Source organism: Urocampus carinirostris, chromosome 11 (genome assembly GCF_059441175.1).
Source record: "Urocampus carinirostris isolate Australia breed hairy pipefish chromosome 11, RoL_Ucar_1.0, whole genome shotgun sequence".
NCBI lineage: Eukaryota > Metazoa > Chordata > Actinopteri > Syngnathiformes > Syngnathidae > Urocampus > Urocampus carinirostris.
In genome coordinates, this window is record NC_142359.1 from 13,683,242 (window position 1) to 13,710,920 (window position 27,679).

The following is a 27,679-nucleotide window of genomic DNA, read 5'->3' on the forward strand; positions in this document are numbered from 1 at the left end:
TCCAACAAAGTTAATTTATTGAGCAGCTCCTCGAGGGACAAAGTCAAGAAGAAGCTGTCTGAGGAGCCGCAATCATGGAGGCAACCCAAGAAAAAGAAAAAAAAGACAAACCAGGCTAGTCCTTAAGAATATTCATATGATTATTATTATTAGTGTAATTATTACTAGTATAAATGTTATTGGGGTAGAATGTCGTTCCTTGGCCCTGGTGGGTGCAGAAAGAAAAAGGGAAAGGGTGCAGGTTTTCACAACGGTGTGGTGGGGATGCATGGGGCCGGCGGGTCCCTTTTGTCCTTTTAGTTCTTCTCTTCAGGCTACGTTCAAACTAGTCCCGTTACTTCCTTTGCCTTGAATCCGACAGGCCCTGTGAGTGGTTAAAGGGAAATTGGCCTCATTCTTGTCATTCCATTCCTTCCACCTTCTCTGGCTTTAACTTTGTCCACTTTGCACTGCTCACACAGAAGTTACGCTCATCAATTTCTGTCTTATTTCCCATCAAATCTAAGAAAAGCTATTCCGTGTGTATTATGCAGTGTTATTGCAAATTGAAACATTAGGAAGCCAAACTTAAAAAAAGACAAAAGATGGCAATCAGTTATATGCTTATGGCAGGCACATGCACTGATATGATGATCACGGATGTTGGTAGAACATTTCACAGTGTAGCTCTTCAATGGCAAAACTGCAGCTACTCACAAAGGCTGGCTTCACTCAATGTGACTGAATTACAACAGTTTTGGCTTCCAAGTGTCATAGAAGAGGAGAAAAATGTATGGAATGAGATATGAAATCAAAATCGGGCTTCTGTGATATCTGCCAATGACTTAACAGCTCTGCCGTCATTGATTGATGAGCACGAATACGTTGACAAAAAACTGGCTTTTAAGAACAGTAAAAGCACAGATTGTGGAATATAGGGCATGATGTAAACATACTGTACATTTGCTATGAGACATTGAAGCGTGAGTTAACATGCGTGTGCAGTGTGCGCATGCGGGTTGGTCATGTGTTCAGTTATTGTAAACACAGTGAATTAGGGTATGTAAATAAATTGATGCGATTTGGCCATTAAACCCATGAACTAGGAACCGGGCACATGTACCCACAGTGGAAGTCAAGCTTGGGCTGTTGGACGTTATCCCTGCGCAGCGTGCTGGAACAAAATAAAAGTCAGTTCAGTCAAATGTGGCTCTATAGTTGCGTGCTGACTGAGTCCTCGATGACTTCGCAGCTATCTTCAATGACATCATCGCAGGGTCCTACCCACCCGCCCATCATCATCATTACCCTACCACCACCTGCTGCCTCCAAGCTACCACCTTGAAAAATATCCTCGCTGGAGTCCAGGAGGTTCGAGCTGGACTCAGACATGTTAGAGGTGCAATGCAGTGACTGGCAGGGGCACGGTGGTGGCGGGGGTAGAGTCAGAATGGCATCCCGGCCATTGCTTCTCCGTGGGGAGAAAGAGGAGCTGTTGGCGTCCATAGAGTGGCCCACCTCGTTCAAGTGGGTGTCGCTCATGGTCACGCGGTCCAGTCCCAAGTCCGAAGGGGCCTCCCGTGGGAGGAGCAACCCGTCAGAGATGGTATAGGAAGGTGGGGCTTCGACGGGCAGGGGTGAGCGCTTGGAGCGGGAGAAAAGGAAAGAGAGACGTTTGAAGGAGTCTGTCTTGGCCGCCGGTGCAGACAGACGCTGCAGGTGGCTTCTGGTCCGAGCAATTGAGGTGGAGAATGAGGAGGAAAATGAGGACGGAGACGGAGAATGGTAGATGCTGCTGGCAGAAGGCGGGACTGCTGCACTCTTAAGTCCGTTGCTCTTTGGTTTCTCTTCCTTTTCCTGGCCCCAGCCCACATCTTCCTCCTCCCCAATTTCACACTCGCGCTCCACCCGGCTCATGCCAGAAATTGAGCGCACCAAGGCAGAGACACCGAGCGCAGGCGCCGGCCGACAGTCCTCCTCTTCCTCCAGCGGCACAGTGAAGGTGACTTTGGATTTCTGTCCGGAATCACCCGGCTCACTGTCATCCTCTGAGGCGGCGCCACCACCATCATCACGTGTCATGTCACTGGATGAGGAGTAATGTCGCCGTGGAGGGCGCCGGTTGCCGAGGAGATCGAGAACCTCGTATCGGAAACTGGAGATGTCCTGCTTCAGCTCCTGAAATCACCCACAAAGAAATTTAACCGAAATTAAAACATTGTTATAGAATAAGTGAAACCGTCTCCATGAGTTCATAACTTTTAGGTTTCATGATTCTGGACAGAAAATATATTTTGCTTAAAGATTTTCCCCAATTTTGTATTTATCACTTCAGTCATTACTATTTGGGCCACATAATGTTAAACCTAATTATTCTTATCATTTTTTACCACGTTTGATTATTTCTGACGTGTGATAATTTGTTGTGATTAATGATACTCAAAATTTTTTGTTTTAAAACCTGATTACATGACATGTGAAAAGTGTTCCGGTTGTTAAGGAGACAGGAACAGGATAATCTCTGGGTTTTCCTCCCTGCTCTTTTTTTTTCCTTCTGCTTTGCAAATTGTTAATCAAAGCTGTTTATTTCAACTTTTATAACATCGCATATGATGACCAGTGGGGAAAAAAACCTCAATCACTTGGCCTGATGTTTAGGTTATTCACCAGTTCTACATTGAAGGTAATGATGCCCACCTTAAAATTCTCCTCTGTCAGGCCCTCGTCAGTCTTGGCACTACGAATCATGGCTGCCACGTATCTCTTCACCAAACTCCGGATCACTTCCTGTTGAAAGCTGTGTTTTAGTGTTGAGTGACATACGCGTTTGCCGCCTTTTGGTACAATGAGATGTCCAGTGTGCAGTGAATGACTCTTGTTTGAGGTATCTTGCCAGGATTTTGGGAAAGTGGGCGGACAATTGCAAGTTCGACCTCAGCGACAATGTAATCGCTGGCCCAGTGTCCTCCCACAAGCAACACCTGTATTGGCTGAGCGATCTCAGCTCTCCGCCTCTGTCAGAATGCGTGGCTACACGCTCATCAGCCACCAGCCAAAAAGTCTTTGAAAACATGGCAGCATTTCAATGCGGTACCGCCAATGACAAGGTACAGTTGCTTGAAGCCGACATTTGGGTGATAAGCTTAATTTGTCAAGCACATCATAGCAAGAATCTCAGCATTTTTTGTGTAATGTAGGCTGCTTTGTGGGAAAATATGCTTTATGAACCTTAAATCGCATACCTGATAATGCTGGTTTTGCAGTAAACAGTCGGCGTGACGTTCCTGCAGAAAGACAGGTCAATTGAAAAAAAAAATGGAATGTTCTTTGTTACATTTACTGCTACAGTTTGTACGGCAGTTAAGGCATGCATGGTTGGATTGGTTTAAAAAATGCAGGAACACATTTGAAAACACACTCACACACACACATACGAACACTCGCAATCAGATATCTGCAGTGCTCTGTGAACTTATGTGGGCTGTCTGGCTTATATAACACAGCCGACTTCAGATGAAATGAACATGCCTTTGCGAAGAGAGGCGGGAGGCGGACTGAGCAGCCTGAGAAACAGGTTCATTTGGACTCGTTCAGCTGATGGCCACTGACGTCCACTATTTCTGTAAAAGCTTACAGCCTTAGGTCCACTCACCGTAAACTCCCGCAGGTTCTCGCACTTGTGCGGGTCTTCCCTGGGCGGCTGGCCTCTGCCACAAGTCTTGTTGTGAAGCCACATGAGCAAGTACCAGATTGACTTGGGGCTAGGAACGATGTTGAATGGAGGCGGCAGTGTTCCTCCTTCGTCAAAGTAGCTCATCCACAGCTTGGTGCGGGCAAATTTCCACTCAATGTCGGCATGGTCCTAACCGGAGAGAACGCACTGAGATGTATTGTATTCGCATGCACGGTCTGTAAGCATTAGGACTCACAGCAATGAGTTGGTATGAGTTGTTCATCATGGCGATGAGCATGTTGAGAAGGACCACTAGCGAGATCACGTTGTAGGTCCCAAACATGGTGGCCCCCACAAACTCTGTGAACTCATGGCGGGCCTTCACATTGGTGACGTAGAGGTTGAGCAGACCGAAAATTGACCAAAAGAGCGACTGCAGAGTCTCAAAGAGCCTGGAGACGGAAAAAGAATATTTAGTGCCTCAAGCTGACGAATCCAAAATTTCCGGGTGTTTTTGTGCTATAAGCTCTAAAATAAACAGACTTAAATAGACACAGAAATTGTGACAGCGCTCTGACGAAGGAAACAATGACTCAAAAATATCTGACTCCCTATTGTAAAAAACCCCAAGGCATTTAAGTTCAGACTCCATTATTACCAGGTTATGAGGAGATATGTGTCCTCAAGCGAAGACACAAGAAGAGAAAGTTTATTACCCAATGTGCGAAATCCACAGATACATCCTTATTATTTATAGACCGGGCACAGTCAGTTCCTTCTGCAGGGCAACTGATGGTTTGTGTCTCTGATAGAATAAAGCTTAATATACTCCACTTTGCCAGACTCCAGGATTTATCCTTTACAGAAATAGTGGACACTGAAACTACTGCGACAGACCAAACATTGTTGCTCTTTTGGACACATAAAGACTGTAACCCTTCTCACTTTTTTTTCTCCTCAGTATTTGATCCACATCACCGATTCTTCCATCATTTCTGGTCGCCTGCTCCCCCCAGTGAGGACAGCAGATCGTTGAATCTTTGATGAAGCAACAATTGGTGGCAGCGCTCGTCCTCGTCTCAGAACCAGTGAGTGAGGGTTGGCCTGCGGGTGCTTATATTTGTGCTGCATTAAATATTCAGGAGCGACATTTATTCTCATGGCAGCTTGTGCTCGCGTGTGTGTATTTGTAACCAGTGAGTGTAAATGAGAAGAGGAGTTGACTGGCCATGAAAGAGGCAACAGAGCGCGACTCTACGACAATGTCATTACTGTGAAACCAGAACTGAGCAAAGTGATGAAGAGTTGGCCTCTCCTCAATTTTGTGAAATTATCCTCATCAGGCACCAGAGTCCAATGTGTTTGCTGCCGGTAGCGTCATCCGTCAGTCATGATGTAGGTGTTCTCTAAGCCAGTTGTTTTCACGCCTCCCCGTGTGCGACTAACGCAGATGCGTTGCATCACAGTGTTAAACGTTTCAACACATTCATGCGAGCCGTACAGCGTGATGGACAGATGAGATGCGGGGGTTGTTGCACACCTGAAGGCACCCGGGAATACAAAATTCTCTCGTGTTTGCATCCCAAACAATAACAAAAAGGATGATCTTCGAGCAACGAGGAATCATGTTGTCTTTAAGTTGAGGAATGCTCACAGACAGACAATGTATAGCAAATAATGCATGCATCGTAAACAAACACAGCCCTCTGGGCCATCATAATTCTGTTGCAACTGTTCTACTCGTGAACATTTGGATTTCTGCACAATGAGAGTTGTGTTAAAGACCACTTCAAACAAGTCTAAGACACTTTGAGGCAGGGATTTATCTACTTTTAAAGATTGAGACTTAAACAAGTTCAAGATCAAGATCATGCAAGATCAAGACTGATTCTATCAAAGAAAACTCTGACACGTTTGCCAACTTCTGAATAATATTTCTCCCGGCAGGAGGCATAAAACAACAAGTGACACCAGGAAGGCAAAACACCGCTGGCATTTTGTGTTTCTCACTGTTTTCCGACCACAAAAAAAAAAATGTCGACTGTGTCTGAGACGAGGACAATATCAAGGAAAATGCCCGAGAGATTCAGATGAAAAACCAAAAAATATGGTTTTGAAAGCAGCACCACTCTGAAATGTATTCCTTTCCTCTAAATGTGGTTCCAGAGTGTTATTATATCACGTTTGAATGAATTGGAACAGAGCTTACGTGGAGAAGGCATTGTTTTGCCGTTCGCAGCGGATCCCCTTGCAGTTGTTGGGCTCTTCCGAAGCTGTGGTCTCGTAATAGAAGTAAAGCTGGTTCAGGCCGTTGGCAAAAGCCAGCAACACCTGCACAAGGAAATGCCAAAATGTGTTGTTGTTCACCTTGAGGTGAAACGAGGTGTAGCACGGAACGAGTAAAGATGTTGCCTCCCCGAGATTGATTTTAGGACTTGATGTCAATTGTGTAGTGGGAAAATAGCTCCCTGGAGTGTTAGGGTTAATGAGTTGTGATGTAATGAAATAGGCCTGTAATGTCCTAGCCTGATGAAGTGTAGCGAACACTCCCAATACTATCACAAGGAACTGTGTTACCAGTTTTTGTTTCAGGCTAGAGAAACCTCTTTAGTTACCAGGCAATAGATGAACAGGAACTTGAGGATGTCCAGCAGCATCCGCCCCAGTGAGATCTGCAAGGGCCCCAGGTGTGAGTTTGCTGTAAACAGCGAGATGAGTCGCAGCGAGCTGAAGATATTGGCAATGGCGAACAGCGCCTCAGCTATCAGCGTCGGATGCCACATCTCCCACTCCTCCCTGGGTCGAGACGAGTTGTACTGGCAGATATTTGAAAGAGTCAACAGCACGGAAAATTTAGAGGCGGACCCATCTAAATCTTCCTGTGATGCGCATGACCTCTCAGAGGATTTTCTGGTTGTCAGCAAGGAAGGCAAAATTATCGCAGTAGGTGACAGATAACCAATGACATAAATGCAGTAATATGATATCACTTTACAGGTTCCATAAAATCAACTGGAAAGTCACGAAACGGGGGAAAAGCACTAAATGCTGCATTTGTATCTAGCATGTATATACATGATGTATGTTGCACATGTGTGAGCGTAGGAAGATGGCTCGGGATGATCAGTGGCTCACAGATGCTGCAGATGGCATCGCGTCTGGTGATCCACTGCGTGCTTGTTTTCTTGAAGGCAGGGCAATAATACAAAGTACGCATCCAACAAGCAATCACATAATTTGACTAAACTGTCAAGCACACAGGGACCGTGGTTGCTGACAAACACAAGCACACGCTCGCTCTCGCCGTTACCTTAACATAGGCTACAATTTTTAGTGATATGGTGGCCAGGTAGAGAGAGTTCATGGCAAAGTCCATCAGGTTCCACCAGTCGTGGATGTATTCAGTGAACCCTCCGTCCCACATCTCCTTTATCTCTGCCCAGATGAAACCTAAAGCACAAATGCACAAACACAAATCTAATGCTAAATATCCTAAATCCATCTTTTTTGGAACCGCATCCTCTCTAGAATCATAGTTAAGCGAACCCAACTAGCTTTGGGAATGGCTGGAGAACAGCATTGGCTGGATGTGATAACCTTTCACATCTATGAAAATAAGTAGTCCGTCTGTTCACTTATAGTTCAGTCCCTTAAGTAATACTTCCAGCTAACTTCCAGCCAAATGCACATTTGTCCAAGTATGCATTCGGTTGTCACAAGCGAGTCTGGAGCTGTTCATATGCACGTACCCAGCACCCACGGCAGAATCATCCACTCCACAATCGTTGGCGGTGGGCCCTGCATGTGCAGATTAGTGCGGGCGATGTGCTGCGAGGCCAGCAAGAGCATGAAGAGGAAGGTCAGGTACGAAGCCGTGTGGCAGATGAATTTAATGAAAGGCTTCTTGATGAAGCGCCCTATCGCGCCTTTGGGAGCCAACAGGTAGATCTGCATTCAGGAAAGAATAAAGCAAATGACAAGAATAAGCACGGTATAAATACCCCTGGAGTCCGCCCGCCCAACTTACCAGTGAGAAGACAGGGAACAGGAGTCCGATGATGAAGCAGGTGACCAGCTTGACCACCCAGTGGCGTCGCCTCCAGCCGGGGAAGCCATCGTACCACAACGTCGCCAACAGCTGCTGGCAGTTGGGCTGTGCCACAAACTGTAGAAACGCACAGCGGAACGTTATGCTGGCACTCATGCTCGTGTGTCTCACACTCACCCAGACAGGAAATTGGATCACTTCATCCTATTATCAGCCTTCGTCTTCATCCCACCCTCTCATTAACCTTAACTTCAACCTTTTTGTTGGAAGCCCTCTAACGGGAGAAACAGGTCACAATAGCTGCACAGAATCAGGTTTCCTCTTTCGCCCAGATTCTTGACTCCAGGCAACATAAGGGCTATACAAATGAACATGACTTGACGTGACTAGAACGACATCGTAAATTCTGAACATAGTGCACATAAGATGGAACTAAGCAAGTATTCATTCCTCTTTAAATGACGCTTCAAATTTAAATCTCTTTTGGTTGACCATGGCATGAAAAAAAGGTTGATTCATCAGCATGATGGGCAGTCTGTTAGTCTCAATGGCACTTGATGATTTTTGCATTCGGTCTATTTTGCTTGCTTAGCTTTTCTTGGGTTTCTGTCTCAAGTCCCCCAGTTAGCCGCCGTTGCTTTTTTGCATCTCTCGCAAAGGCTCCGGTTGAGTTTCCTGTTGCTATAGTGACTATATGCTAATGAGGGTGCCCGTTTCTCGGCTCCTGCTCTTTTTTTTCCTGGTTTTCCGTTTCACTTGGAAATTGTTAAGTTCAAAAAGTGTTAACAAAAGTTGTGTCTCGGTCTGCCACTGAACGATCGGAAAGCCAGAACCAGGAACGAACCTGTTCGCTTGAATTGGCTCACACAGTGACCGTCAAATCGGAGCTGCTAGCAGCCAACATTGGAGCGACATTTTAAATAACACGTTCCTGAGCACACACGAGGATGATTCAGAGAATTAGAGCATTGCCAGTCCAAGAGCATGAAACGTTTTTGGTTGCAAACATTCCCGGCAGCCAGTTTGTCAGCCGCAGAAACAAAGCAGAGTGGATTAATTTGTCCTCCTTTGAATAACTGTAATTAATAAAAGCACCCAGCCGTCATGCCATGACTCCAGGGAGTCGTATCGGGCGAGAAAATGAGCTAAGTGGAAAAGCTGGCTCTCTGTTGATGGCCAGAACTCACTTTTATTCTTCTGGCCTTGATGACTGGTGTTAACCTACTGACATTTCTTCTCACTTAGTTGCTGAGTAGGCATGTTAACTCAGTTTCCTCCTTACAAGGAAACACAAGATTGAGTCTGTACAACGAAAGCAGGAAAATGATTACACACCTTTGAGTTTCAAGGACCTGTTCATAGACTTTTAAAAAAGATAAATCAGCGCCATAATGTTAACTATGTTACACCGGTTATTACTCTTGGCTAAAGCAAATCTTGTTTCTCTTTAGTACCTTAGGGTGTCAGAACCAGAACGGAAACAGGACCCAATTGCGTTGCGTTTCTCACAAGTTTCATTAAAGGAAAGAGGAAGGGCTGCGCCCACGATCCGGCGTTCGCTAGGAACGGGAAGCAAGTCGCTCTCGTACTCTGATTGTGATCAGAACACCGAAGTGGATCTTCCGTAGCGAGCGATGGCGGTGTCAAAAACGGAAAAACAGGTCGATAGCCGGGACAGGAGAGCAAAAACGTGGTCGGCATCAGAGACAGGTTGTAAGCCAAGACGGGAGAGCAGATGTAGTTGGGATGAAAAATGGGTCGTAAGTAGGGACGGGAGAGCAGACGTGGTCAGAATCAAAACGGGTCGTAGCCGGAGACAGACGGGAGCAAAAACGGGACAGGTGGGAGTCAGGTTCGAAAAAGGCTTGTCTAGTATACACTGGGGTTCGCAGATGGACTGACTAAAGGGGACAGATAGGAGTGGGTTTAAATAGGGACAGGGAGCTAATCAGAGTCCGAGGCAGTTGGCGCCAAAGGAGCGGGCACAGGTGATTCACGTCGGTAATTATGACAAAGGGTTTTGGATCTGTACACATTCAAAAATATTAACCTTGTACTATGGTCATACATTAAACTACAATAGGTTTCAAATCTACATAAATAAATCAGAGTAACTTTTGGGATAATTTTACCCCGAAATATTATTCCAACACAACCCATTACAGCATATTCCTACAATTATTGAGGTTGTATATTGTTATATTTGTTGATAAATGTGTTCATAACCAGTTATTGAAGCTGGGGTCAATTCCAGAAATGTTTTGTTAGAATTAAATTCATGTTCTATTTCTGCAAAAGAAAATGTGGCATTCCAATAATTGTTTCATTTGTGGAATAGGAATTGAGAAGCAAAATTCACATGCTGTATCTATCTTAGAGTGTCTATTTTGATTTTTGATCAATATTCTTGGTCCTCAGATAAGGACCAATCACTGTTCTGCTTCAGAAAAAAAGTAAACTGTGATTTGTTTGTTTTGGGGTGAATATCATACAGTAATTTTTTTTAAATTGGTAATTCTCAAAGCTAAACAAATTTAACGGGATTCTTTCTCGTATCCCGGATCGGAAACATGGCTCTTGGACCGAATTTAAAAATAGCGTGATGTTAGGCATACTTTTCCTACTCATGGTTAAGTCGTAGCTTCTTTCCAGCTCATTTGATTGCTAAGCCATTCAACCTTAAGCAAGCACTATGCTAACCGAGGCTACCCGTGTGGCTCTGGTCAACTCAATTACACCTTGTGGTACTTGACACCGCAATAGACTGAGCCAAAGCTATGCTAACTCTTACTCGAGTTAGTGATTTATATGCAAATCTGAACGATGCTCTTTGGGCAGCTAGACGTCCGCACCGCTATCACTATAAGAGGCATTCAAAGATTGCTCACTTTGTAGTCTGATGATCCTTCAACAATATTATAGAACTTGTGTAGATAAGAACATTCATGATGCACTTGTGTCGACACAAAGTCACTCACCCACACCTCATGAATAGTTAAACAGCTAACATTCATTGGCTTAAAAACGAAAAGAAGACATATTAAATAATTTACACACAAACACTGTATGTATGCACGAGAGTTTGATGATGGGTTAAATTCATGACAATTCGTGAGTACGGACGTGGAGACGCTGGACTGTCAATCAAAACGTGTGCATTTTGAGAAAGACATGCAAAGTTATAGTCGGGCCTTTATGCAGCAAGCGTCAATTTGACCTCCACTTAGTCTTGCGTGTATGTTTTACATGCGGCTGTGCTTATCCGCCTTATGACCGCCTTAATTATTTAGATTGAAAACACAAACCAAACAACACGGGCATGAAAAATGCTTAACCCACATTGTGCATGTGTTCAGTGTCGGACATTTTTTCCAAAACTCAAAAGTCGATCCACCTCTGTGTGTTTAAAATACTGGCGCTAAACATGAAATAACTCGCTAAATAATATTATAATCTCATAAGCGTCCCATTAAATTACTGTCGGATCCTTGTTAGAAGCCTTATGAATCATGATGTTGATGCACACAGGAAAAAATATTATTTGGGGCTGTTTTTTGTTTGTTTTCCTTTTCAACACATTTGATTTTGTTCAGGGGAAAAAAGAGAAGCACATCTTATCCGATTGTACAAAACGACATTAGCTTATTGGAAATATACAAATATATGACACTTAATGCTTAACTTTAATTAATGCTTGACTTTTCAACAGTGGGTATCTTGAATGAAATTACTAAATTTTGTGCAGGCCTGGGGAGTAACGGAATACATGGAACGGCAAAAATGATGTTGGCAAGCTGTTTGGATTTATTTTCATTTTGTTTCTGTCGCATTTTATGTTAGTTTTGCCGGAGATTAAAGTGGTCAAAGCCAGGAGAGAAAGCTTACAACGTGTTGTGAGTCATCATTTTATTCATATTTAGTTTCTTTTGTAAGGGCAGCATGGCGGCGCAGTGGTTAGCGCTTGTGCGGCACAGTTCATGTCATGGGAACCTGTCGTGGGTTCAAATCCAGCTCCAGACTTCCTGTGCGGAGTTTGTATGTTCTCCCTGTGCTTGCGTGGGTTTCCTCCGGGCACTCCGGTTTCCTCCCACATTCCAAAAACATGCATTTCAGGTGAATTGGCCGGGTCCAAATTGTCCCTAGGTGTGAATGAGCGAATGAGTTGTCTGTCCCTGTGTGCCCTGCGATTGGCTGGCAACCAGTTCAGGGTGTCCCCTGCCCACTGCCCGGAGATGGCTGGGATGGGCTCCAGCCCCCCCGCGACCCTAATGAGGATAAGCGATACGGCTGATGAGATGAGATGAGATGAGTTTCTTTTGTCTTTTATTAGCATATTTGGTATTGGAGTAATCCAAAAGTAATTGAAAGTAATCAAGTTAAAGCAACCCTACCCAACCCTGTTTATATAGAAATAGTTACACTGAGATCAGAATTCTCGCTTTTGAAGAAATCTATCCATCCATCCATTTTCTGCACCACTTATCCTCACCAGGGTCATGAAGGGGCTGGATCCCATCCTAGACATGTTCCAGCCAGTCGCAGGGCACACAGAGACAGACAACTCACTGGCTCAATTATACCCAGGGACAATTTGGACCGGCCAATCAACGTCACATGCATATTTTTGAAACGTGGGCGGAAAACGGAATCACAGGGAGAACACGCAAATTCTCCACGGGGAGGCTGATAGCTGAAAATTGAACACTGGACCTCTGCACTGTGGGGCTGACACGCTAAACACTCAAGGGACGTGCTGGCCTCTGCTTTTGAACAAATCAAAATAATACATTTACATAACATAACTAGTTACACATGTTAATAATCCCACTGAAAGGGGCACGGTATGAGTGACGTCATTACAAAAGTACATGTCATTCCCACATTCAGCCTAATACATTTAATAAACCACGATTTCATTTATAGGACAGCAAAGCAGCTGAGAGGTTTGCACGTCAGCCCCACAGTGCAGACATCCAGGGTCCAATTCCAGCTACCGGCGTCCCCTGCAGACTTTGCCTGCTGTCTCTGTACCTTTGTGGGTTCTCTAGTTTCCTCAATCATTAGAAAAAAAGCATGCATGTTAGGTTAATTGGCCAGTCTAAATTGTCATTTAAGTGTAAATGAGCGAGTGATTTGTCTGTCCCTGTGTAGCCTCCAAAGGACTGGAAACCAGTTGAGGGTTTGTAAACCCTTGGCCACAATTGTACAACTTCTTTTTAAAGTAACATAAATAGTTACTGTTGATGGTAACTATTTATTTTTTCTGCAAAGTAACTTAGTTACTTTTTGGACAAAGTGGTGTGTAATTTTAACTAATTAGTTTCAAGTAACGAGCCCAACACTGTATTTTAGTAAATTCAATTTGTTTTTGTAATACAGTGGAACCTCGGTTCTCGACCATAATCCGTTCCAGAACCCTGTTCGAAAACCGATTTGTTCGATCACCGAAAATCGTTTTTCCCATTAAAAGTAATGTAAAATCGTTTTAATCCGTTCCAACACCCTGAATGTTTACCATGAACGTAAACAAGCTAACCCAGGCTAATCGTACGTTCACGTTAGCGTAATCTTCCGTCCGAAAGATTACGCTAACATGAACGTGTAAAAATAAAAAATCGGGCCGTTTACAAGTCATTTAGCACCCGGGTCTCCACAAAAAGTGCTGAGCGGTTCATTGAAAAGGCGGCTCCGTTCCAACTCCCTGAATGTTTTACGTAAACAAAGCTAACCCAGGCTAATCGTACGTTCGCGTTATCGTAATTTTCAGCACGAAAGATTACGCTAACATGAACGTGTAAAAATAAAAAAAAGGATAAAGAAAAGAATTATGAATAGGATTTCTTACCTTTGTGGTGCTCAGCAGAAGCCATGCTGTATGTATAGCAAGATCGGAAACTCGCACACCTTTCATATTTAGCTATTATCTCATCTCATCTCATCTCATTAGCTGCACCGCCTATCCTCAGTAGGGTCGCGGGGGTGCTGGAGCCCATCCCAGCAATCATCGGGCAGTGGGCAGGGGACACCCTGTACTGGTTGCCAGCCAATCGCAGGGCACACAGGGACAGACAACTCGCTTGCTCGTTCACACCTAGGGACAATTTGGACCGGCCAATTAACCTGAAATGCATATCTTTGGAATGTGGGAGGAAACCCACGGAAGCACGGGGAGAACATACAAACTCCGCACAGGAAGTCAGGTAGCTGGATTTGAACCCACACAGGAGGTTCCCAAGACCTTAGAACTGTGCCGCACACGCGCTAATCACTGCGCCGCCGTGCTGCCCCTATTTAGCAATTATGTCTTTCTTAAAAGCAATAGTTGTACGAACGACTTTTGTTTTTTTCACCTGTCCTGCTTGCACCGACCTTCTTCAGAGGCATAATTAGGGGCTAAAACACTCCGTTCACCGATATTAAAAGCGAAAGCGAAAAGAAGTGCGCGCGCACGTGATAACAGTTCTTCACGAGGGGTGGGGGCAATCTACACGATCTACACCCGTACGCCGCTCAGCATCGCACCCTAGCGTACCGGCGTTCGAACTCCGATTTTTTGAACAAAAAGCGAAGCAAGAATTTCTTGAAATTTTTGGTCGAGAACCGATCTGTTCGAACTGAGAGGCATTCGAAAACCGAGGTTCTGTAGCATGCAGTTCTGTAATAACTGTAATTAATAAAAGCACCGAGGTTCCACTGTACAAGATCTAGGTTTAATGCGGCTCCTAGGAAATCGACAAAGGCATTGGACAAGCCGTATTACCATGAATGATAATTCCGCTAATGAAAAGAATAACTCAAGTCTTTCAATCAGACCTCCAAATCAGAGTATTATCTGATTGATGTGGCCTTGCAAAACCTAAATATTGTCCTCTTCCCTCTTTGTAAACATAATGAGTGAGCAATGGCTTAGTATACATCTGCCCGAAAATTGAAAACTCTTCAAGCTACAATGAGTGCATGAAAATGTAAGAGAATAATAAAGCGTTCTTTCCTGCATTAAAAGCGCATCCTCCACACTTGAATAAAAGTGTCCAGGTAGATGCAAAGCACGGTAGAATAATCTATGCACACAATCACAATATTGCATAAACCCCATTTGATGGCGCCACTTAGCGTGACCTCGTAAACAAGCTTCCGTACAAATAAAAGGGATCCAAAACCGAGCGGTGTTGAAATGAAAGCTCACAGCGGCAGATAAATAGACTCGCGTGGTCGTAGTGGGGGTTAGCAACGGGGGTCCTGATGTAATATCCCTCCTTGACAAGCCAGCATGCTCACATCACCGAGATTAGCCCTCGCGACAGGGCGTATCCAAAAACAAGGGAAGCTAATGAGGCATCTGTTTACCAACATGCATCACCATGGTTACGGCACGAGACATCCCGCCTGCACCCGCTTCCACCGCGAGTCTGCCTCCACCCCAATTGTTACCTCCCCAAGGCAGTGCTTCCGCTACATGGGGATGAAATATGAATTCTTTATAGTCTCAGTGCTTGCTCCTCGCTCCCTTAGGAACGGCAGCTACAGTACATTTACCCGAGATCACGTTTACCCATGCTGATTTCTCAGGTGACAAATAAGCCCAAGCCCTTGTCTCTGTCGTATCAGTGTTTGTTTTCCTAATGACCGACTTCCTTTCCCGTCACTTGAGAGCTCTATCATACTCTTGACTGCCTGCTCTACCGTCGCCCACCCGCCTCATCCCCTCTGCTGCCATCATGTCTTTCTGCTTTCATCTGTCTGGCAGCACCCGTCTGCAGTAGGACGCTGCAGGCGGCGGCAACGGGAAACATGCTGACGGACCAAGACATGCCTAGGGCGCCTTCTCTTCACACCGTTAAATCTTCCCTCTTGCTCGCTTGATCCCCCAAGCTCTCGTTTTTCTCTTCCTCTTTCTGTCCCATTAAACATCTTTCTCTTTCAATGGAAGTGCGCCAGATGCAGCTTGTTAACACACTATGTCCTCAGCATCACCGCTTTACTGCTTCATTTCTTCCTGCTACACTTGCAGAAAACAACATGCTTTTCTCCAGGGTGTTACTGCTTTTGTCCATTCCACACGAGTGTAGAGCAGTGTGGCAAGAAATCGCAATTAGGAATCCAAAGCAATTCATCTAGCGGTTCAAGACTATGAAGGTTATCAGAGGCAATGAGGTTTTACTGCACCTCTTTTTGGTGGTATTTGATGGCCAGTTTCAGCTTGGCCAGGTCGTGGCACTGTTGAGGGTCCAATTCCTCACTCTGGTCGTTGTCACGGTGGTTCAAAATGGTCTCTAGCTCTCTGGAACTCCTGGCCTGGTCTAGGAGATCTTTGGCAAAACGTTTGCACTGCTGCGACAGCTCTTCGTACTCCTGGCGGAACTCATTCTCTACCTGCAGGGAAAAGGTTTTTGTTAATTGTGGACTTGGGCAAAACAGTTGAGACCCAATGAGCCCTGGAGAGTCATACCAAGAAAAGCAAAGTAAAAAAGAAAGCAAACCTTGCTGAGTTCTTTCAGTTCCCAGCCTAGTCTGAAGGCAGTCAGTATCGGGTCTTCACTAGAGAGTGCGATGAGAGAAGGGGACGCCAAAGCTTTGTAGATGTTGAGCCGAGACCGCGAGTGTCTAAGGCTGTCCACCTGCGGCCCAGAAAGACTAACTTTAGCTTGTGTATTGTATGCTTGCCATTGTGACACACCTCTGAGCTAGAGACACACTCCACACAGTCGCATCGAATCTGGTGAGGCCTGGGAATGGTGACCTGGGAGAACACACATGTAACAATCAAACACAGCTACCTGATTTGCTCAGGGTGCTTGGCTACCATTACCTTTCTCTGCACCAGCAGCTTGATGATTTCGTAGTTGTTGGTATGGGCAGCGAGCATGATGGGAGTGATATCAGGGGTGAACTCTGAAAACTGGCTGTCCATCATCAGTGAAGGAACCTGCAAGACAGCCTGAAACTGAGTCTAAAGTGTGGGTCTGAAGAGTCTGAGTACCAGCATTTTGCAAAAGAGAGTGCGGAAAACATGCTTGAGGAAGGGAGCACACATAATGATCTCTTTCATCTTTTAGAAAGAGCATCAAACACCACCACTTGGAACTTTTCATCTTATTGCCACTCGCTCTGTTTCCTCCTCCTCTTTCAGTGTCCCACTTTCTCCTTGTGTCTGCGTCATGTGTTGTCCTCTCCACAGCCCTCTTGTCACCCTGCAATCGACGCTTCCAACCTCTCCTCTTCTAAACCTTCCTGTCAGCTCGTCTCTCTGGCAAATCCCTTCTTTTCTTATCTCATCTTGCACTTTTCTCCGGATGTGATAAGGAGTCTGAGAACAGCTACCCCCAGTGGGCACACAACACGCACACTCTTGCACACATACATTCAATAAGCCCCTTGATGGAAAAGTTTTCCTTGTCAAATTTCCAGCAAAAATAGATGTGCATTTGCATATACAAACACATGCACCCACTTTTCACATCAAAGACAAATGCGGGGCTTCACTCATCTGCCTCTATCCGTTTCTCCTCATAACTTGTTCTCACTTTTTCACACTTTCTGAATTCTCTCAATTCGTATCTCCGCCATCTTCTTACAGTGTATCTGTATTCACTAGTTTTATCAAATGCTTTGCCTCAGTCCCACCACCCTCGTCTTTTTATATGGATTCCAAATACTTTGCTTGGAAGAAAATGCGTTCGAGACCGTTTGTTGGCATGTCACTATGATTTATGAACTGACAATGTCGCTTATTTACATTGTTTGGTGGTAAAAATAAAAATAAGTCGCACATGGTAATATGTTGTGTTCCCTCGCCAAATCCTGTGTTGTGCGGCCGACTTAGATGCTTTTGCTAGTTTTCAAATGTCTTAAGGGTCTTTAGCTATGTTATCGGTCTGATCTGCTTTTATTTTATCAGACTCTGCGGTCCTTAAGGTCCTCTGGCATCAGTTTATCAACTGTTCCAAGAGTAAAGACCAAACTAATGGTGAGGCAGCATTCAACAACTTTGGTCTGCGCCTTTGGAACGGTCGGCAGGAGAACATGAGGCCCGGGAGGACCCTAGATATTTTTAAGAGGAGGCTCAAGACACACTTTTTTAGTATGGCTTTTAATCAATCATTTTTATTTCTATCTATCTATCTATCTATCTATCTAACTTGGTCATATCCCTCAAGAGGGGTGACCGACAGCAAGACAAACATACAATAACAAGGAAAATAAAAAAGGGAAAAAACACACACAAACATTTTTGGACCATGCCCAATCTAAATGCCCAAACACACAAACAAGTTAGGCACCGCGGCACCTAAGTTGGTCATACTTTCGCCCCTCCAGATGAAACGGGACACGAGAAAGCGGCCATGTCACTCGGGTCAGGGTGGTGACACAACACACTCTTTTGTTCAACAGCAAGGCCCGACAGCTTTCACTGGTTTACCCCTGCTGCATCATATACATCTTTACTGTCACAGCTTTTTACTTCCATTTCACAGTTGTAATTTTTTATCGTCACTAGTCTTTTGTTATTTTTATTCTTTATTTTTTTAGCTTTTCCTCATTTTAGGCCCACTGGTCGGGCGTTGTTCAATGGCTGAAAATCCTTTCCAGAGGCCATCTGCTGCCTTCTCTATCAGTGTGGCTCAGCCTCATTCAGGTCCCTTTCCTCACATGGTTAGTCTGGTCGTTGCCATAATTGTATTTATTGAATTATTTGTTCATGTATTTTTTGGTGTTTCTTGTTGTACACTTGATGTTTTTATATGGCACTTTCAGTGGCAATTCATTGGCTAAAATTTGCTTTACAGATACATTTTGAATGGTTTTAGAGTGATAAAAAGCATAGAAGCAACAAAAAAAAAAAAAGTACAGGCAGGCAGGCCGGCGCAAGCACCTGTTTTTCTCCGCTCGGCCGCCGGTGCGACAGCAACAGCTCCACAGCACCCACCACCTCCTTCCTGATAGCGTACAGCAGGGCGTCGCCGGTGTGAATGCCATGGTCCAAAAGCAGCTCCATGATCTCTAGGTTCTCATTCTCGATGGCGATGAGCAGTGCGCTGCGGCCCAATGGGTCCAGGCAGTTGACATCCATGTTGTAATAGACCTCGGCCTCGCGAAGCGCATGCTTGACGCCCGCATAGTCGCCCTTTTCCACCGCTGTGAGGTAGGCACGCTCCTCTGCCGACAGCTCGACTTCTGCCCGCACTATTTGTAGCGGAATGCGGTCGCGGTACGGCGAGTAGGTCGCCTTTAAAAAACAGAAACATGAGCGGGACCGGTATTGATTAAGGCATCAGATGATGTCCATGTGATCACCCTCACCTTTTTGTAGTAGAGCTGAGTCATGGGATTCATTTGGACTATCTGTTGAAATAAAGTGCATCTGATTAAACAATCCTCGCGCACTTCACACAGTAAACAATCACATCCCATTGTATAAAAGGCGCTGATCTTCAAGCATTAGATGAAGCAAAGGTCCTAAATGTAACAGATCTGGCTGGAAAAGATCAAAAAGTAAAGTGCAAGGATTCTTTCTACTTGATTGTGACAGCCCGACAGTGGATGAGGTTACAAGTGAATAGAGTGAAGATCCAAAGGCTCCCGCAAACACCTTTACTACCTTTGGTGTGTTCATTTTCACCTCCTACACTGATTGGAACTATGTTGACGTGTTTTTACTTTAGATTTCTTGATTACTACATATTTCTTATCACTGAAAGTAGATTGCTCCGCATGAAAAAGTGGAGGAGATTAAGATCTGCACTCGTCTGCATGTTGGTGAAAATCCGCCAAGCGTTCTTCACCGATGGTTACTGAAAGGCGGCTTTGCCAGCACAGAATCACGGAATCTGCATGCTGTGGGACTTTTTATGCTGACGATGTTACACTCTGCCGTACAGCAAAGCAGATAAACTCTCCACTTGCATTCCATTCCCAACATTAGGTCATCTTTCTTAAAGAACTGCATGCTTGCCTGTATAGGACTTTGGAGTTGAACATCAAATAGATCGAAGAAATGCTGTCACCTTTGGAGCTCTTATCTGTAAAGATGCGGGTAGATGCACTCATGATCATTTCCACTAAGCGGTGTTGAACTTTTTTGAGTGTGCGTTACTGACTTTGCAGATGGGCTTTAGACTTGCCACGGCACATCTTTTTTATCTCTTTATATCATCTGTTGCGGCTCCATCACCCACTGCCATCATCCCACTTTTCCCACACTTTAAAACTTCCACACTCCCCACCTTCTCTTCAATCTTAATCCAATGAAATCTTAGCCTGGGGGAAAAGGGGTGTGTCTGGGCATTATTTTCAAGTTTACCTCGTTCATTATTATCTTTTGCATTCTCGTCACAACCCTCCTCATGGTTCGCCCAACATTTTCCACTTGATAGCTTCACATGAAAAAACAAAGCAGCGGCAAAATACTCTCCGCTCGACTGATTTCCAATCGAATTAAGAATCTAAAGTGGCATAGACAGAATGTACGTTTGCTAAATCATCCATTTAGCCTTCGAGTCATACTGTTGAAGCGAATCCTCATAGCGTCCTGTCTGTCCCCTATCCCGCGCGCAAGATGAAAAATTCCGCCCAAACAAGTGAATAAATAAAATGACTTTGACGCGTCTCCCAGTACTTGCCGCTGATTATAAACAAACATTTTTATGAGCAGGGCCAACAGATGAAAATGGGTGAGGGAATAGCAAAAGTACGTTGGCAGATGATGTAACCCTTTTGTTGTGTAACGCTCTAAATTTAGAACCGAAAGGCATTTGGGGAGACGAGGCCGCCAGCGGAACTGAAGATATTGCAACCCCACCGTTACCGTCAATTCCTGGGGGGCGTCGTCCTCACCCCCACTCTAATACTTCCATGAAATGGTCGCCCCGAATAACTTACTTTCTTTTACCTTTTGTCTTATTTCTCAGGCAACGTTTGCCCTTTGCATGTCCTTCAAAGCTTTATGACACTTAAGAGTCTGAGACTCCTCCTTGGCTGGATTCTATTCCACACTCGTAGCCGTCCTCTGCCGCCTTCATCTTTGCCATATGCTCTCTGTCATATTCGTTCCTATGGCGCCTGATCCCTTCTTCACCTCTCCCACACCTTGCCTACCCCTCTCCCTCATAACTCTTTAATTCCTCTCCATTTGTGCTCTTTGAACCTACAAAGAAAATGACACTAGCTGAGATTGTGCAGTCGTCGAGGCTCCCGGGTCTTTAACAACTATTGTGTCACCGCTTAGCTTACCCTTCCTTCCTTCTGTCCTTCCTGCCTTGCTTCTTTTTTTCCCTTCTTATCTTTTTTCCATCCTTCCTGTCTTAGTTCCTTCCCCTATCCTTCCTTCCATTCTGTCTTCCTCCCTCAGTTCCTTCTCTTTTAATTTTTGCTTTTTTTTACCCTTCTTTCTTTTATTCCTTCATCTGCCCTTTCTTTCTGTCTCATACATCCCTTTTTCCTTCCTACCTGTCTTCCTGCTCACCTTGGATTTACTGTTCTAGAATGACGCAAAAGGGCCATAATTGAATTTGCCACGCGACATCAGTCTTTTTAATTGTCCTCTTTTCCATGTTTAATGGTGACACGTTATGTGGCTTTGAATACAAATGTGAACGTGTGTGTTCTCTGATATCGCAATTTAATCTGCATTGCCGAGATCTGACAACACACAAGTGCTGTTACTCGCATCGAGGGAATTTGCTCCAACGACGATAATGTAACCATTATCAAGTTTGTGTTGGCAGTGTGTACCTGTGAGTAGCACTCTTACATTATTAACGCTCACGTGTAAACGTATTTGCGCGCGAGCACTCGTCTGTTTCTGGCGGTACTTAGTCATGACAGAACGAGGCACAGGCATCACCATGGTAACAGTACTAAGGTTTGGTTGCAAGCTCCCTCTGCAGCGGGTTAAAGGTTAACGTGGCTGGCCTGCATTCACGAGTCTGCTTGTTCGAGTCCTTGGAGGAACTAAAAATTCCCAAGATTCACAAGAGGGGCAATTATGGCTGCAGAACATGAGGATTCCTCCAGGCGATGAATGTGAGGAAGCAGTTAAGCATTTTGAAAATCTGTTTATGTCAATAGCTGTTAAGATAATATTAAAATCATTACTTCTTAAACAGATGCAGCACGGAGGCTGAGTGGTTAGCGCGTCTGCGGCACAGTTCTGAGGTGATGGGATCAAACCTTTCTGTGTGGAGTTTGCATGTTCTCCCCGTGCTTGTGTGGGTTTCCTCCGGGCACATTCCAAAAAACATGCATTCCAGGTTAATTGGCCGGTTCGAATTGTCCCTAGGTGTGCATGAGCAAGTGAGTTGTCTGTCTCTGTGTGACCTGCGATTGGCTGGCAACCAGTTCAGGGTCTCCAGGGCCCACTGCCGAGGACAGCTAAGATGGGCTCCAGCACACTTGCGACTCTATTGAGGATAAGAGGTGCAATAACGGATGGATGGATTTCCTAAACACACATTTTTTAACTTAATGAGTAGAAGTTGAGCTAATGAGCGCTTCTCTGGCAATTCATTTTTGATCCGAGTAACACAAGATATATGGTAACTTGCATAACTGAATATTCTCAATTTGATTTAAACTACGTCTTTGAAGCTGAGTGTTGGTAGGTGTGCTTTCGGAACACACAGCTGAACATCAAAAAAATGCAAAGAGATAAATTGCGGGCCCGACTTAACAAAGTCAAGCTAATTGATCTTCCTAAGTAGTCGGTATTCTATCTGTGTGTGTGCTCGGGTTAATAAGCCTTGAAGCCAGCTAGCAGATGTTAGATGGCTCCGTTTGATCTGACACCACTAAGTAGTTCCCAGGCGCGCAAACTTTCTAATGTGGCGAGTTCTGTGTTGTGTTTGCGTGCAAAGGGTCGAAGTCAGACGTAGGCCGGGAGAATTCTTGAAAAAATGAAGAGGAAGCGCTTTCAAAAAAGTTAGGTCGGTCAACAGAAAAGAACAGCCAAACGCACTCAAAAGGAGCGAGATGCAGTCGGCGGACATTCGAAAAGACGAGGGATGCAATGGCAGAGATGGTGACAGATGGAGACGCTCCTCCTCCTCCTCGCATGCTTTAATAAGTGTGAGTACATAAGCGGGACATGGCTTCAGTGACACACAGCAAGTGTAAATATTCATGGGGCAACGTTTGGCAGCCAGCCAACACTTTAGGTAAAACTCGAAAACACGCTGGCCTGACCTTCCTTTAACATCCCGTTACATGTAAGATCATGAAATATTTCAAAGAATTCTCGCTTCTAATCGTTTGTTTTTTCACGACTAAATCATAGTTGCCCGGAATTCAAATTCTAAGGCTCTTCCCTTTGCTGGACAGTCATTCTGATACCGACCACGACAAGTTGTCAGGCTATGACACATCTGGCACATACTGTAACATGATTGGGAGCCAGCGATAGAAGACATGGCCCGATAAATATTCCAAAAGGAGTCTGTCGGGCGGTCATGTGACGTCATCAGAGCTCCCATGACGCTACGAGGCGGGCACGGTAGGTTGCACGTCATTCAAATATGTCCGCTGAGGACGCATTCAGGCCTAAAGGGGCGTCACATTCAGTGCTTTGCTAATGATGCTTGAGGGGACTGTGGTTTTTTGAGGGGAAGACGGGGGGACATTTTTATATCGTTTTTCCTATTTTCTAATTTTTGTCAAAGCTGAGAAAAGACATTGTCTTCTTTAATTCCATCCAATCGACTAAAACAGGGATGGCCAACCCGGTCCTCGAGAGCCGCATGTCTGCATGGAGATTATAATTCATGCGTTTGTTTTCTCCCGTCTCGATTACTGTAATGCACTACTCTCCAGTCTCCCGAAGTCCAAGATCAAGAGCCTTCAGCTGGTGCAAAATGCTGCAGCGAGGCTTTTAACTAAGACAAGAAAGTTTGATCACATTACCCCGATTTTAGCTAACCTGCATTGGCTCCCTGTTAGCTTAAGATGTGATTTTAAGGTTCTGGTGGTAGTATACAAAATCATGCATGGACTTGCTCCCTCATATCTTTCAGATTTAAAATCCCCCTATGTTCTGGTCCGGAGCCTTGCTCTAAAAATGCTGGTCTACTAGTGATCCCAAGAGCCAAGAAGAAATCTGCAGGTTCGAGAGCGTTCTCCATTCGGGCCCCGGTGCTGTGGAATGCTCTTCCCCTCTGAGATTCGATCTGCAACCTCAGTGGAAATGTTTAGATCTAAGCTTAAAACACACTTCTAATCTATTGCATATGAATAACTTATACTTTGTGTCGACAATATCTGTGTATTATTTGCCCTCATGTAGATTTTAGATCAGGGGATGGTGTCATAATAATCTGCAGTTTTAAATAATCTGTGGTCTGTGCAGCCCTTTGAGACTCTTTGTGATTAAGGGCTATACAAATAAACATGACTTGACTTGACTGCATGTCTATGGAGATTATCTGCTCCAATACAAGTGATTCCAATCACCTGGATCATTATCAAGCTCTCACAAAGCTTGCTAACTAGCGGAAAATTGGCATCACCTGTGTTGGAGCAGAGAAACCTCCAAAAACATTCTGGACATTCGGCACTCGAGGACCGGGTTTAGTCACTAAAACGTCAGAGTTCTGAGCTCTTGCGCCCAATTGTGAGGCAGAAAGAGCAGTCCTATCTTCCTCTGACAAACTCATTCTGTCCTCAACCCGTGCAACATGTTTGACTCGGATCAATGTTGGGAAGATCTCTTAGCACCTGAAGCACTAAAGTCATTCTGACATGTTCATGAGCCGTGAAGAACCCCGATGCGTGGCTAAGGAAGTCGATTCAGTCCAATTAGGACGCAGATGCTCTTTTTATGGTTTGATCATCTCGTTGAAAATATACTTTTAGAAAAGACTTTAGCAGTTATGCAAAAGGGGAATTTTACTATTTTGCCATATTTGGAAGGTAGCTGAAAGAGAAGGCTCATGATATGTTGTAACATAGTGCTTTGCATTAATGGAAAAAAAGCCCGATTGTAAAAACAGAATCCAATTTGACTGTCAATTGGTCATTAATCGTTTGCCGCCCCGTTCGATAAGAATCAGGTCACTGTCAAGCAGACGTGGCGTCGGAACTGTCAGACGTTCTTTTTCACATTTGTGAACGATGTCCTTGCTGGAGAGCTCATTAAAACGGGAAAGCGATGAGTGGCCTTTTAATCATAGCCACAATTGATCCCGAGCTTTTATCGCCAAAAGAATTGATATATTTGCTTTTTATAGCTTTTCAGACACAGAACATTTGAGTGACCAGTACGAAGACCCTGTGTCCCAATCGGGAATATTTTGGTGCCGTTGTTTTTTCTTTAACTTTTCCAGATTTATCCCCTCATCATGGTTGTCACACTGTTTGTTCCGAGCTGTTAGCTTCTTTTATGCAGATTCTGCACAAGTGTGTTACTTGTTTGTTTTTGGTGGCGAGACAAACGCAAGAGCTATGATTGCGGGTTAAAATACATTCAAACTGCAAAGCCTTCGAACAGGACTTTCTATGGGATATTGATTTCCCTACTCCGGCCTAAATTAAATGCCTTGCTCCAGCTCACTGTGATGGACTACTACTACAAAAAAATAAAACAACAACAGCTCCAAGTGCATTTTCTTCCCATGTCAGCACCTTGCCTCTCCTCGACTCCTACTGCTCAGTGATGACGTGGAAGACAATTGTAACATTTTACGCTAAATCAGGAGCTCCTTTTATGCAAGCTTCATTTCCAGCCGCTATTTATGTCAAGTTGTACAAGCGTCCAAGCTTGTCTCCATGGGGATAGCTTAACGCTCTATGTGGCTTATCCTCTGTGCTGGGAAGGAGCATCAGCGCCAGCACAATGGACCGTGTACTTTGAAGGCTGTTTGGGTCCAATTGCCAGAGCCTGAATCCTTTGCGGCCAAGGAAAAAACAGAATCGTTATCCCGTAATTGCTTAAAGCGTATATAAGAAGACAAAACTGGATGTAAATCAGCCTTTTGTCCGTATGAGCTCACGGCAAATGACCAATAAAAAATTGAATTGCTTCTGAAACAGTATAAACTCTTGGGGGAAGGACAAGGTAATATTTCTGGCAGTACAAAGTTAAGATCTAAAAGAGGCTGAGTGTGTTTGTGTCCTCGCTTTTCACACCTCTGGATGAGCAGCTGACACAAGCGTCTGGCATGTAAACCGCCTGCGCGACCCAACAGCGCCTTTTTGTCAATTGGATTAAAGAAAACTTTATTGATCCCTCAGGAAAGAATGGGCTACTGAGGGAAGTGCAGTAATTGGATTCAGGGAGGGAAAGAAAACAATATGAGGCTCTCAAATAGAATATGAAATTGTCAGCCAAAATGAGAACGCTCAGTTTGGAGCATCTGGAACATGTTTTTTTTATCATGTGCAACTTCTTTAGCACTCCAGTGACTTTTGCACGTTAAGTGTTTATTAGGTAATGAAGACGGTAGGAATGAACTTTTCAGTTAAGTGTGCTGCAGATGATGACGTCTTATCACCGAAGGATAATTCATACTTTTGCAATGACTAATTAAGAAAATAGGTTTTCATGGCTTTCGAGTTCACGGGTCGGACTGTGCAAGACGTCCTTGTTGTTGGCTGGCGGCCTAGATGGAGATGAGCTTAAATGTGAGCCTCCAGCTTCTACTGGGTCAAGATGGTGTCCTCTATCAATTACCAGAGAATTTGCAGCTAATAAATGCGGGCAAAAACGAAGCTCTGGCCATAACTAGGCCTGGTTTTGTCGATTGTTATTTTATTTGGGGGCCGTGGGTGATCTGGACTGGAGACATCACGGGATCTATACTGTCATATAAGGTTCTCTACAGACACCCAGGAATGGCCATTTACAAAAATGACCCAAAATGTCCCTATGTTCTGTAACCTTTGTAGAGTTGCTTTATCGTCTTAATGATTTGAAATTAACATTCTGTTGGCACTTAAGTGCGGAGCCATCCAGGGAGCGACGTGACCCTCATGCGGACGGACATAGGACGATACTTTTGTCTTCAAACGGAAGTCAAATGGTATCTCGGATTCGCTTTTGAATCAAAAGGACAAGTGTGCATTGAGGGAATTATACGAAAGGATGAGGCCGGCCTAATGGAGAACACGGACTCCAATAATGCTTGTTCATTATTTGTGGGACGTACTGATTTGCTAGAGTGGCACGTCATCAAAGTGGAATGTCGTCATCCCTGTTGCTGTGTAGCTCAGGGAAAGGACCAGAGTGCAGTGCCGAATCATCCAATTCTTCGCCGTGTTTACAACAGTTTCAGCTCCCAAGGGTGGTCGTGATCAGATCGATCAACACGTAACAACCTAGAGCAGAAATCCTGAAGCTTACCTCCTACGACCCATTTTGCTTTCTAACCTTGAGCCAATCTTACTGGGGCAGAATTGAAGATTGCTATCTCTGTGACAAGTTCTACCGCTGGCCTCACAAATATAATTTCGGTTTTTCATTGAGCCTTTCATTTATTTATTTTTTAATATGGAGAATTTGTGTCATTCTACCTTGTAATCATAATGAGCTCACCATGTTTCCTAACACTAAACTATCACTTTACAGTGAGGATTTGTTGCTCTGAGTTCATGGGGAAAAGTATTTTAATGCTGATACCGTCACTGCCATCTTTTAATTATGGAGCCCATCACTAGTAGAAGGCAACAACACAAATACTTGATTTGTCAGCAGACCTGTCAACTTCTCCTTATATATATATATATATATATATATATATATATATATATATATATATATATATATCATCTCATTAGCTGCACCGCTTATCCTCAGTAGGGTCGCGCGGGTGCTGGAGCCCATCCCAGCAATCATCGGGCTGTGGGCAGGGGACACCCAGAACTGGTTGCCAGCCAATCGCAGGGCAAACGGGGACAGACAACTCACTCGCTCATTCACACCTAGGGACAATTCGGACCGGCCAATTCACCTGAAACGCATGTTTTTGGAATGTGGGAGGAAACCGGAGTGCCCG

The 27,679-nt window shown here is 44.5% G+C and overlaps 1 protein-coding gene across 1 annotated transcript in view; it reads right to left on the reverse strand.

Moving 5' to 3' along the window:
* Nucleotides 1-27,679, reverse strand: part of trpc5a (transient receptor potential cation channel, subfamily C, member 5a) — a 34,641-nt gene continuing 6,962 nt past the window's right edge. The window contains exons 2-17 of the mRNA XM_088348431.1: nt 19,002-19,043; nt 18,574-18,927; nt 16,510-16,626; nt 16,378-16,440; nt 16,181-16,318; nt 15,867-16,073; nt 7,680-7,817; nt 7,402-7,600; nt 6,963-7,102; nt 6,268-6,468; nt 5,862-5,983; nt 3,909-4,104; nt 3,632-3,841; nt 3,222-3,263; nt 2,677-2,766; nt 1-2,157 (exon numbers count right to left, since the gene is read on the reverse strand). Of these exons, the coding sequence (XP_088204557.1) occupies nt 1,192-2,157; nt 2,677-2,766; nt 3,222-3,263; nt 3,632-3,841; nt 3,909-4,104; nt 5,862-5,983; nt 6,268-6,468; nt 6,963-7,102; nt 7,402-7,600; nt 7,680-7,817; nt 15,867-16,073; nt 16,181-16,318; nt 16,378-16,440; nt 16,510-16,626; nt 18,574-18,927; nt 19,002-19,034 (3,216 nt within the window). The 5' untranslated portion in view covers nt 19,035-19,043 and the 3' untranslated portion in view covers nt 1-1,191. The remainder of the gene's footprint in view (nt 2,158-2,676; nt 2,767-3,221; nt 3,264-3,631; nt 3,842-3,908; nt 4,105-5,861; nt 5,984-6,267; nt 6,469-6,962; nt 7,103-7,401; nt 7,601-7,679; nt 7,818-15,866; nt 16,074-16,180; nt 16,319-16,377; nt 16,441-16,509; nt 16,627-18,573; nt 18,928-19,001; nt 19,044-27,679) is intronic.